The sequence below is a fragment of the Etheostoma spectabile genome, chromosome 5 (assembly GCF_008692095.1).
Source record: "Etheostoma spectabile isolate EspeVRDwgs_2016 chromosome 5, UIUC_Espe_1.0, whole genome shotgun sequence".
In the NCBI taxonomy this organism is placed as follows: domain Eukaryota; kingdom Metazoa; phylum Chordata; class Actinopteri; order Perciformes; family Percidae; genus Etheostoma; species Etheostoma spectabile.
The window spans coordinates 7,086,372-7,098,861 of record NC_045737.1 but is presented as its reverse complement, the minus strand read 5'-3'; the positions used below and the strand labels follow the sequence as shown (position 1 = coordinate 7,098,861).

The 12,490-nt window shown below is 38.9% G+C and overlaps 2 protein-coding genes across 5 annotated transcripts in view; one reads left to right on the top strand and one right to left on the bottom strand.

Annotated features, from left to right (window-relative positions):
* LOC116689347 (CAP-Gly domain-containing linker protein 1-like) overlaps window positions 1-5,246 on the top strand; it is a 12,725-nt gene extending 7,479 nt beyond the window's left edge. The window contains 11 exon segments of the mRNA XM_032515888.1: window positions 126-263; window positions 405-511; window positions 620-740; window positions 848-891; window positions 1,072-1,092; window positions 1,716-1,833; window positions 2,518-2,665; window positions 2,791-2,843; window positions 3,516-3,521; window positions 4,069-4,196; window positions 4,336-5,246. Of these exon segments, the coding sequence (XP_032371779.1) occupies window positions 126-263; window positions 405-511; window positions 620-740; window positions 848-891; window positions 1,072-1,092; window positions 1,716-1,833; window positions 2,518-2,665; window positions 2,791-2,843; window positions 3,516-3,521; window positions 4,069-4,196; window positions 4,336-4,564 (1,113 nt within the window). The 3' untranslated portion in view covers window positions 4,565-5,246.
* LOC116690264 (leucine-rich repeat-containing protein 43) overlaps window positions 5,039-12,490 on the bottom strand; it is an 8,655-nt gene continuing 1,203 nt past the window's right edge. The window contains exons 3-13 of one of the 4 annotated variants that reach the window (XM_032517082.1): window positions 11,255-11,365; window positions 10,884-11,023; window positions 9,716-9,954; window positions 9,413-9,615; window positions 8,858-9,017; window positions 7,617-7,756; window positions 7,452-7,541; window positions 6,488-6,706; window positions 6,177-6,264; window positions 5,729-5,910; window positions 5,039-5,698 (exon numbers count right to left, since the gene is read on the bottom strand). In XM_032517082.1, coding sequence (XP_032372973.1) covers window positions 5,747-5,910; window positions 6,177-6,264; window positions 6,488-6,706; window positions 7,452-7,541; window positions 7,617-7,756; window positions 8,858-9,017; window positions 9,413-9,615; window positions 9,716-9,954; window positions 10,884-11,023; window positions 11,255-11,365 — 1,554 coding nt within the window. In that variant the 3' untranslated portion in view covers window positions 5,039-5,698; window positions 5,729-5,746. Of the gene's footprint in view, window positions 5,911-6,176; window positions 6,265-6,487; window positions 6,707-7,451; window positions 7,542-7,616; window positions 7,757-8,857; window positions 9,018-9,412; window positions 9,616-9,715; window positions 9,955-10,883; window positions 11,024-11,254; window positions 11,366-12,490 lie in introns of all 4 variants that reach the window. The other 3 variants (XM_032517084.1, XM_032517080.1, XM_032517083.1) reach the window with 3 other exon arrangements.

Here is a 12,490-nt window from a genome sequence, read left to right as displayed (position 1 = left end):
TTTGACCCGAGGACAACACAAGGGTTAAGGTTTGTTGAGGTCATTAGGTGTTGATCTCATCAAACCATTTGCTGCTCTCAATTTGAAACTGTTCTTAGCAAATATCCTGCTCATGCACCGTTTAGGCTACAGAGGCCTCTGGCAAGACTGCTGAGGCTCTGGAACAGCTGACAAAAGAGAAGGCCGCTTTGATGCAGGAGAAGAACGAAGCCCAATCTCTATTGGAAGAGCTCCGCGGCGCCAAGCAGAAGATGGAGACACAGGTAAGAGATGCTAATGTAAGCTTTCAGTAGTGAAGTGTCTCTTCTCATCAAGCAATATATGTGAAAGAAATGGAATTAAGTGACACATTTGCTATATGTTGTAGCTATAATTTCAGCAAATAAATGTCATTATTGTTTTAGCTAAAAGCATTGAAGACAGATAATTCCAAGTACCAGGACGATCTGAATGTATCCAAAGAGCAGCTTTGCATAGAAACTCAGAGGACGGAGAGTCTGTGCCAGGAAATGTGAGTAAATCTTTAATTTTTGGCTGCTGGGAGAAGGAGTTTCAACAAACTATGTTGCCTACATGAGTTGTCAGAATTTCTTTGATTTTGACATTTGTATTTATTCAGTGAGGAGCTTAAAGAAGCTGTTACTGTGAAGACACAGTCCCTGCAGATGCTGCAAGACGAGAACAACAAGCTGACTCGGGAGCTTGATAACAGTCACAAAGATCAGAGCGAACTTGTGAAGGTGCAAAATCTTTTATTCTTAAAAATATTGCATAAATCTACACACATCAGAATTTAGCTATTAATCTGCTAACCGTGCTTTTGATTTTTATTTTTTTCTTCTCTCAGCTCAAGGATGAGTACTCAAAACTCAAAAAACAGTTGAAGCAAAGGTAAGAGAATGCACCATTTTGTGATTCAAGCTGATTTTCAGATCTCTGCAAATTCATTAATATCTTGAAAGCCTTGTTTCCTAAATAAACACAAATGCTCTCAGCTGTGTGACACTTGCTAATATACAGTGGATTTATAATTAAGCCAATGGTATGTTGTGCTGTTCTTTTTCTTCAAAGCCTGCCAAATAATGCCTTCAGGTACTTCACACCTTTTAATACTATTAGATGTCAGTCAGTATCATAATAATATTGTAAAATACAAATATATTAACCACATATTTGTAGGCAGATAATTAGGAATAGGCAAGGTATGGTCACATTGCATTTCCGTTGAATTAAATTTCCCCACAAAAACAAATTTATCGTTTATATAAAAAATGATGTCATGTTTCTGATGCAGCTAATGAATATTCTGCTTGATCAGTGATGAAATGAACTCTGGCCTGCAACTCTGCTGTAGTCGGGAACGGAGGAAATATTTGTGTAATGTGACCATTCCTAAAGCCAAAGAACTGCTTTTCATTTTTCTCTGACTCTCCTACTTTATTTCTATTTTGTACTATGTTATTTTTGATAATTTCTGTATTTGCAGTCCTACCATTTTCTTAATAAGTTTATCAATATATTGCCCAGACGACTCTCAGAGGAAAAAATGGCTTCATTTTCTGTAGGTCTCCTCAAATTTGTGAAGTGTCTGTAGTGGCCAAAAAAACTAGTTGGAAATCTGCTGACAAACAATTTGGTGAATTGGGGCCAGTTTTCCTCTGCTTGCAGATTGTGTAATGTACCTCCTGAGTTTTTATTGGTATTGTTTTTGATAGTGAAAGCAGCTTGAAGGAGCAGTTTGAGAAGGAGAAGGCTGCCCTCCAACAGTCCATCCATAAAAACAGTGCCTTAATTTCAGAAAAGGACCAGCAGGTGAAAAAGCTGACGAGCGAGGTGAGAATCCTAACTCCCTTATTGTCATCAAGTATAGCAGCGTATTGAAAGAACTTGAAAGCTCTTCTTGAAAGGAGAGCTTGCACAAAATAAATTCAAGAAAATCTAGGCTTTAGAGCATGCAAGGACCAATTTTATGAGTATGCACAGAAGGATTAAAAAAGACAATTTTTTTCTTTTCTTTTTTTTTGGTTGCTGGCCTACAGCTGTTGAGAACAGGCTTTAACACCCTGTTAAAGAAAATACTGGGTGAAAAGTACAGGGACACTTCTTACAATGCAGAGTCTAACAGGATGCCACTTCTAGGTCAAAAATGTTGTACTGCTTTCATTTTGATTGTGCATGCAAAGGATCCTACAATGTGCCTAACCTGAAACGGCAACTTTAAAGATTGTGAGAAAGAGCGCTGTTGCCTGTTCAGACCTAGTGACACGTTTTGTCTTTTCAAGTTCACCTCATCTGTTATGCTTTAATTCTTTTAAAACTTGTTTTGAATTTGAATAAACTCGACTTATTGATTAAATGCTCAAATTGAACTTGTGCTTGTATTACTGTTGTTTTCAATAAACTGTCATTTAGTGAGGGACTTTCTTTGTTGTCATAACATAATATTTTTTTAGAGAAAAGAGTAATATTTTGTCTAAGAAATGCAACATCTTTTTGCGTGGGTTGTTTTCTTCACAGCTGGTTGAACTGCATGGGGAAAGTGCCTCAGTTGAGACACTGAAGGGTAAAATTCAGGACTTGGAGCGGGACAAGGCTAATCTACAGGGCCGTGTTGAGAGACTGGAGAAGGACCTGGCTGCAGGACCTGACACCAACAAGTCCCGAGGTAAGGGTTGAGCTCATGACCACAGCTAATCTTTCTGGTAGCACCATGGTCAGTTATCTGTGAGGTGAACTTTAAATGAAAGAGGTTATCTTGTTTTCTTTTGATCTTGTACCTGATGTTTTCAGGTGATGCAGTTTTGGACCAACTAAGGGAGGATAAGGAGACCGCAGAGAGTCAGGCATGTATATCTTTCCTCTCATCTGGAATAATATTAATTATATGCCTGGGTAGATTGTGTTTTTCTGTTTTTCCATTCACACAGTACATTGAGTGTAAAGCTGCTTCCCTTCACTGGCCCATATGATCTTCTGGTTTGACAACTCCTCGGTCTCATTTACAGTGCCATCATATTTGGGGCAGTCGTACGGAAACGCTCTTATTGAATGCCGTGAAATGACTGTGCTGCTTACTCAGGCATTTACTAACAAGTACTACTTCTGATGTAGCAGTTGACTTTGTATTTTACAGTTTACTGTTCTCATGTAACTGTTAAAGTATTTTGTTTTTACAGAGGTGAAATGAGTCTACAATGATTTGAAATGTAATTTAAAAGCATACTGAACTCCTGGCATCATCTCAGCTCGTACAGCGGTGACATAACTCATGAATCGGTATCACGGTGGTATTGGAGCATTTCACCCACAGTGTCCCAGAACCTTCACTTACCTCTCATTTCCTGCCTCTGTAGACTCTAAAATGTTATACTTTTATTATCTGTGTGACTTGTGTGTTGGCTGGCAGTAGGTGGGGTCCTAATCAGAATTTCAATATTTTTTTCTTCTTCTTTCTTAAACTCCAACTCCTCTCCTCTGCCCTGTCTCTGATGTTGGCAATGCTACACCACCGTCAGGCAGCGGTTTGTTCATGTTTTTCATCAGCTTCACTTGTGCATGTTTGTCTGTCCCTGTGGCTCTTATGTTTCGTCCGGTGGATCACATTAGTTTGTCAAAAAATACAAACTGTGTTTCAGAGACGAACCAAGCTTGATTTCTCAAAAACCTTTTTAAGCATTCAGTCTCTCTGATGAAATTACTATGGGAAATTACAGTTATCATAGATGCTTAGCAGATCAGATCTGTTAAGGATGACTTTTACTTGTCATAAGTAGGACTCTCGTTGTGACTCATGTAAGTGTCAATCAAGCTTGGCGTTTTCTTTAACTGACAACTCAGTGACGATTCACCATCATAGTCTAGATTAGATTAATTTATTTTTTGGGGGATATGGCGGGGCATAGTTTCTATTATCTAAATTGGGACTGGCATAGCATTAAGACAAAGTCTTGGCACGTAATACAATGAATAAATGTCACAGGGAGAGCTTAAAATATTTTTCAATATTGTATTGGATAAAGGATAATTCTCCACCAGCACTGATGCCACTGTTGTGTACCTCCTTTACAGATTGAGTTCCTGAATTCAGTCATTGTTGACCTCCAGAGGAAGAATGAGGAACTCAAGGACAAATTGGAAAAAATGGCGGCTGCTGCTCTCAATGGGAATAATCCAAGTGAGCTGGATAACTATGACAGGTAAGTCCTATTCATAGCAGACTTTCTCAGAAAAACAACTGTGTGGCAGTACAACTTTTTTTTATTTTTAGTTACACACAGCTGATTTTTTTTTTTTGATTTTTTTTTTATTTGATTTATTTATTTTTTTCTTCTTCAGCCATGACAAGGAACCCGTGAAGAAGAAGGCTCCTCCCAGGCTGTTCTGTGACATCTGCGACTGCTTCGACCTCCATGACACCGAGGACTGTCCCACACAAATGCAGATGCCCGACTCCCCTCCACACACCACCTACCACGGCAATAAGGGCGAAGAACGGTCCTACTGCGATATCTGTGAGGTCTTTGGCCACTGGACCGAATCCTGTAATGACGACCAGACCTTTTAAGCCTTTTTCCACCCTCGTTCGCACAATCAGTATATTTGCACATCATGTTAGATTACGCCGTGCTTTTAAAGTCTTGGTTTGTATGCGTGCATTTCGTGTGCTTGTTTTTGCCAAGTGTCTTTATTGTCCATGCCAGTCCATAAGGGCTTTTATGGGAGAATTGTCTCCTCACAATCTCTTTCCAAAAATTCACACATCCAAACAAAAAACAAAACATACAATTACATACAATTTGTAATTGTAAATGACTTTGGAGCAAAAATGTTTGATATCCTGGGTTTGTGTGAATGAGGAGATATTGTAGGTGGATGTATCATTGTGGGAGAAGCAACGATATTTTAATTTATCAATATCCTCAGTGTTTGCACGGCGTGTTGGGAAGATACAAAGATAATATAGTATCATGAAAGGTGTTTATTTGAAAATGTAAATTACTTGATTCAAAAACAAAATATCAGTTTGCGCAAAAAATTGGTGAGCTATAGTTTATTTTTTTATGCTTGGAAATACTACAGTATGTACTTTAAAGGTTTGATGGTATGTGTGTAATTTTGTGAAGAGTAATCGCAGGGGAAAGATTTTCTCACTCTCGCCTGGAGTAGAGCAGTGAAAGCCAGGGCTGTTTGGCGTTAGGAACTTTTTTTTATGGTCTTCATAAATGAACTGACGGGTGATTGTTTAATAAAAGAAGCGGTGAAACTTAAAGCGCTTCACACCTACTGTAACCCCTCAGTTCAGTGAAATGGCCTTTTCAAAAGATTTCTTTGAAATTAAAATACTTTCTTTATGAAACTATGAAATACATAGGCATTTCTTTGAAAATGTTTTATATATATATCTGTATAAAAAATTAAATTTATGTATACATTTAAAATGAAACCTCTCTGTATTGATTGTTCGATTGAAAGCACTTTTCCCACTATGTTTATGTCTGGGTGCACTGCACAGTCATTAAAGTCGCTATTAAAGGAAGGTTTGACAGCATGTTTTAGACTGCACTTCTACTGTTCAGCTTGTTGCAATGCGCTCCTTATAATTGCATCATCTTGAGTTGAACTAGCCTGGCCAGGACCGGTTTGGAGATAAATGGTTCCATGGTGTACAGTAGCGCAAACTGAAAATAAGTATGCAAACCTTGTGTAGCTGCTAATGTTGCTTTAAGACAAAACAAGGCTGTTTGCTTTAGGAGTTTGGGTGTGGGAGCAGAAGTTGATGAGCTTCAGATGCAGACAGCCATTTCTCCAGCTCCACACTCAACTCCACAGTCACCAGTCCCAGGTGGACGGTTTCAGAGTTGTCTGTGTGGACATGCATCTCCTCACATTCTTTTCTTTCCTTTCCTTTACCTACAGAAGATGATGTCAAACAGGATTCATGGTGTTAAGCAGACTCAAAAGAGTTTACTGACTGATGAATCAACAGCCCTTTTAAGTTTTCTTTTTACATTGGATACCAAATACTATCTATACACTATATAGGCCAGCCTAAGAATAACACCATTCTAGACATATTTAACAGTATTTAGTATATCAAAACCATTTTAAAAGGAATAATCTCTTCTCAGTTTCACAGTTGGGAAAAGTGATTTGATGCCGTTATTCAGATGATTAACCTTTTGAAGCTGCTGTATTCTTCTGTTTAGTACTGCTGCCTCCTCTCTGTTTGGATTCCTTGTCCTCTTTAGTTTTCTTTCCCAGAGCCTAAAGATGATTGAAAAACATATCCCACATGAAATAAGTCAGTTTGGTAATAGAGAATCATGTTTGCTGTCCCATATGTTGCTAGTCTCTTTTATAGTTAAAATCACTCTTCTTGACATAAATCCTGTCTCAGTGTTTTCCAATTTGAAATTTTGACCCAAGCTGTTTCCTAATAATTTCTGTGAAATGGACCAGGTAATGATTATTTAGCATGTAAACTTGCCTTTTCAGGGGTTTGTCTAGCTTCCATCTCAGACTCGGTGTGTAGAGCAGCAAGTTCACAGAGGACCTCAACCTTTTGACTTCTTTTGACCAGACTTTGCAGGGGGACGTGGACAGAGCCAAGGACTCTTCTGATGGGAGCATCCTGGACCAGCTCTGGTACAGATTTCTTCTTTTTGTCTTTTGACTTGTCTTTGGTGGAACCAGATTTGATTGGAGACTGAGGAAGATGCCACAGATGTGAAGTTAGGATATTTAGTGGTGTAATATTATCTGTCCAAACCGACTTTCAGTACTTCAGCTCATCAGAGTCATCAGAGTTATGTCACAAGCTCTGGTGGACTTACCAGTGGATTGTTTTTTTAAGTCTTGAATGGAACTTCTGTGTGCCCCCAGTATACGTATTAAAATCATGATACAGTGTGTGACTGGGGTGGTCAGTGGGTAGAGCAGGCGCACATACAGTATGTATCTATATATATATATATATATATATATATATATATATATATATATATATATATATATATATATATATATATGATTTAAAAAAAAAAAAAAAAAGACCCTGACCTGCTCTTCAAAAAGTCAAAATATACTACCATCAACCAAATGAAAAATTACAATACCGATGTCAGAAATCAAGCTTGCAACCTTCTGGTTATTGGTCAGCCTAAGACTATGTAAAATGATAATAATAATAAGAAGAAGAAGAATAAAAAAAGCAGAAACAAAATTGCCTGTGACCAGAGGTAAAAATAAAAATACCAGGTTAGTTTCAGCACATCAGTTGCCATAGTAACATACAAAGATTTCCAGTAATCACACTTTCTTTCATTCTGGAAATGAACAATCCAGGATTTCCCTAAAAGTCTATTCACTATGTGTGTTTACCCATTAGTCCTTAATTCTCTAAAGTTGACTAATACAGTTTGTGAGTCAGTGGGAATTAAATTAAAACTCACTTCTTTCTCTTTCCCGCCTTTCTTCTCTTTTACAGTTAGGCTGGGTTTGGCCACTGGGATGTCTTCAGAGGATGCAGGCCATGACAGGACCTAAAACGTCAAGTGCCAGAATATGAGCACATTCTGCATCTAAACGTTTACCCACATAAACATTATTTTCTTTACCTTTTCCTCCTTTATCGTAAGATAAAGTCCTCGATTGAAGAATCTCTTTAAGCCTCCCAGATCACTAACAATGAACGTTTGTGAGTCACTGACGGCCATGCACTCTGACCATGGCAGCTTTGATGTGCTGTGTCTTGACACTAGAAAAAGAAATCAGAAAAAAGTGAATGTTTGGCACACAGTTGGGACTACATGTACAAAAACACAGACACAAAAAACAGTCAGAGGCCCATTGTTGAAAGAATATATATAGGGGAGGGCAGGGCATCTTGTCACACAGGTTATACCTCCAACACCAGAAGGCACTTTCTAAAAAAATTAAACTGCATTATATAATTAATACAACTTTGATAAGTATGTTCAACTATATCAAGAGAACGGTATATTTTGATGCCTGAACCAAAAACCTGTACTAAGGCTATTATGGTACAGGTAGCGATAGCACACGTGTCACTATGCAAACGGAATAAAGAAAATAAAGGAAGGAGTATAAAATATAAGGAGTACTGCCTAATACTTCCATGTCAATTACACAATTGCAAAAAATGAGTCATGTACTTTTATTCATGTTCATTCTTGTGAAAATATGTGATCTCTGTGAACAATCAATTATTTGAATTAATTTGGAAAAGGAGTGAGTGTGAAAAAGTGTGACAAGATGCCCCGCTCTACCCTACAAACAAACCTCAGATTAAGTGGAAAGTTAAGAAAATGACTTGAGACGTGATAAATAATCAGTTTAGTCATCCAGTTTCAGGGGGTGTGTACAACTCCACTGGCTGTTTCCCTGACGTCAGTTGTGTAAATTTTACAGAAGCTGATAAGAAAGGGCGCCCTGATAGCTCAGTTGGTGGCGCGGGCGCCCGTTTACAGAAGTTTACGCAGCGGGCCTGGGCTCCGCTCCGGCCTGTGGCGCTTTGCTGCATGTCATCCCCCCCCTCTATCCCCATTTCTCTTCTTCAGTTGTCCTGTCATTGGGGGCCTAGAGTACCCAAAAAATAACCCTTAAAAAAAAAGAAACTGGTAAGAAAGACTTGATCTCCGTTATACAGGATACATTACTAGATTAAATTAATCCAAACATACTGGCATTATTTCTGAACTCCTCTTACACTACTGCACTGAACGTCATGCAATGGCAACCTGCTTTTATTTCTATTTTTTGGTCGAGCTGTATGCACAACTGCATTGCTCTGTCAGTGTTTGTGAATTAACTCGTCAAATGAGGGAAGTGTGATTACCTTCTGCTAAATCATGGCGGGTTTCCTCAGTGAACACCAAGTGTTGTGAGTCTGGTCTGGGCGATTCCTTTTCACAATTTTTGTTTGAATGTAGGTCAGCATCACTGAAGCAGTCTTCTGTTACGTGTGCAGCGTCAAATTGACACACACCGTCAAGTTTCTGTGAACAGCACCACAAAAACAGACGACGATTTAAAAGATAGTTTCTGCACAACTTTACTCATTCTCTCAACTCATTTGTTCACATTCCACAGTGTTTTATGTTCATTTTAAGATACTCTTACAAAACTAGGCACATAAAATTTTGTTTTTTTGACTGTTTTTTGTTGTAATGGTACTTAGGCTACTGCCTACAATGGCAATAAAGTGTAGGCTAGTCTAATCTAATAGTATATCCTAATCTAATCATAATGAGGGAATTTCAAATTTGTAAAACAAATATAACGTGTAAATTTATTGTTATTACTAAATTAAACTGTCAGAAGATTACATGTGTCAAAAACGTATTTGATTGGAATATTTTCTCACACGGACATTCTGGACGATTAAACTCACAGACATGTAAAGAGAGGGAAAAGTGTAGGAAGGATTCTTCACCCGGTTAACCGTTTGATGACTAAGGAACTCGTATGTGCAGAAATAACTGTAGGTGATAACAGGGAAGTCAGGAGCGTTTTCATCCACACTCGTCGATGGGTCGGGGATTCCCATCATCCTGCCCACTCTCACTGTGGCTGATGCCTGGTCCACTATCAGATCTGTACATACGGATGAAATTACAAAGCTTCTTCCTTAGAAAATTAAAATGAAACCAGCCCTCATTCACAGGAGTCAGATCTACTAACAGCAAAGTCTCACCACTCTTCTTGGCCAAGCCCCTAAAACAATGTCTTTCCTCAGGGGAGATCCACGAGGCGTCCAGACAAGACAGCTGTGGGAGACTGTCCACAGTGAAACCCGGGTAGCAGGGAGCAAGAGTGAAGGGGTTTCCCTCCAGAACCAGCGTCCTGAGGCAGGGGAGCGTGCTCAAGGCCTTCAGCAGGGACTGCTGGTCCTGAAACTCACAGTCACTTAGGTCCAGACACACCAGCTGTGGCCTGAGGTCAGAGACACAACAGCAAGACTAACGACTTTTGAAAAACAGTGAAAATGAGGAAGTGGATGGATTCATTTTTCCTTTTTATTCATAAATAAGAATGGCTGAAATAAAAGCAACAGAGACCAAGATATCCTGACTTTTGTTCCCTTGGTATGGGTCATGCTCCAGAATCATGAATTTAAAACCCCTGCTGCCTAAATGCCCACTCGTTTCAAACCTCACCATTCCAATTGGTAATGCAGTTTGTCTGTTAAACAGTAAAAGTCTCTGTTTTTGACACACCAAGCTAAAAGCCACCATGCACACACAAACTGTGTGTTTTCAGGCCAGACTTCTGTTAATGGATGTATAGAAATACTAAGATCCTTAGTCAAAGGATACCCCAAATTTCTGTTAAAGTTTCTATTAATTTGGTTATTTTCCCATTTTTAATTGATTCAACTGGTCATATCTTTTTGTGATCATTTTCTACTAAAATTCACCAGGAAACACAAGTCATTTTGTTCTCTCTGAAAATAAAAAAGTCCAAAGGTGCCTCCCAGCTTTAACACAATACTCAACTTTGATATTAGTTGATAAAACGGCACTTTGTCTGAACTCCTTGCTTCCACTGAAATCCCAGTTAGATGTGATTATTTTGGGTGAGCTCAAACGAGTTTCTATCTGACAGCATCAACTGTTGTCATCGCTGTCATCCTCACCAGCTGAACCACTTTGGCAGAAAAACTACCAGTGTTGCCTCAGCAGGTGTCACACTGCCATCAAATCAGTATGTGTGAAATCAGTCACGACATGATGTGATTGTCTTACCTTACAAATAATAAAAAGTACACAATCCAACTCGTTTGTTCTTGTTTGACCTGATTACCCCTTTAAAAACCAGCAAGCTTGATGTGTGTGTGTGTGTGTGTGTGTGTGAGAACTAACCAGTGTCTTCCTGTAAGATAACAGACATCGTCACAGGAACCGAGACTGTTTGACCCGAGGCCGAGGTACTGCAGGCGAGGAGGCAAGCCATTGTCGAGACTGTTCAGGGCAGACAGCTGGTTTGCACGTAGCTCCAAAATCTTTGAAAGAAACATGTTCACAATCAGAGACACTCATCACCACATCAAAAAGCCTGCCGCACTTTGATCGATGTGTTAAAACTGGAATGTTGCACTGACATACCTCAACATGTGACGTCACAGCAGGTGTTTTACTTTTGATGTGATGGTAAAGCAGGGGAAAGCTCTCTGCTTTTCATGATGTAATTGTGACTCACCCTTCATTGACAAACCTTTGCAGAGGAAACTCACCTTTAAAGTGCTGGGAAGGTTTTGCGCAGGGATGTCTGAGATTTTGTTGGCACTCAGCACCAACTCCTCCAGCTTTGAGAACTTTAACAGGCCATCATCGATGACTGTTACCTGAACACAACACAGACAAAACATCAAGTACAACTTTTCACAATCATGTAAAAGCATCAGCACTTTGTTATTTGTGTGTTGAACAAGGTCAGGAGCCGAGTGGTTACAGACCTAAGTGGGTACTTAGAGCCCCACCAGAAGAGCCAGAGACATTATATTTTTGGTATCCTCTGTTGATTTTATCACTCTTTTTTGGATTTAGGGGTGCAATGACAAACTTTATGATTTGGGGATTGCTCTAACTAACTTCAGGATTATAACAAATACCACATTTTTGGGCTTTTGTACCAGATTTATTTGGATTCAGAGACCTGTTTTGGCATTATAACAAATACCGTATTGTATTCTCCTAGTGTAGGGGAAAGCCTCCCAGTATGCAACAGGACAACAGGTTTATAGACACCAGCATCTGTTTACGCATGTTTCTGTAACATAGCATCATGGTATTTGACATCTTGTTCTATTGTGTGTTTGCACTGTTCCTACAGGTCATCTGTTGTTCATTTTTAATTTAATTTTTATCTGTTTATTGATCCCCAATGGGGAAATTACAATTTTTATTTATTTATTTTATTTATTTATTTATTTGTTAATTCAGGACAATGCACATTGATGAACCTGCACAACAGTACACGTAAATGTGCCAGATTGTAGCCCAAGGGCTAATTTCCATCCGCAGTCCAATAGGCAGATTGGAGTTACAGTAAATAAGACATAGGATAGTAGCATTTAGTATTTAAAATCAAAAAGAAACAAAAGAAAAGAAGAGAAAAGAGAAAGAAAAACAGGACAATTCATTAGTAAAAAAAAGAAAAAGACAAGTTAGCGGTTATTACATGTTTGGTTAGCTCTAAGCCACAGCTTCACCTGGCTCTTAAGGCAGGCCAGAGGGGGACGCTCCCTTATAGCTGGAGGAAGTGTGTTCCATAATGCACTGCTTTTAATAGATAGAGCATTATGACTGAATGAGGTTTTTCTAAAAGGAACCTCACAGTCCCCGTTTACAACAGATTTGAATTTGAATTTACACTCTGTGTCCACACTTTGTTAGTTAACACACACAGTCCTGAACAACACACACACACACACGCTCAGGATCTGTACATGCACTAATGGAGAGATGTC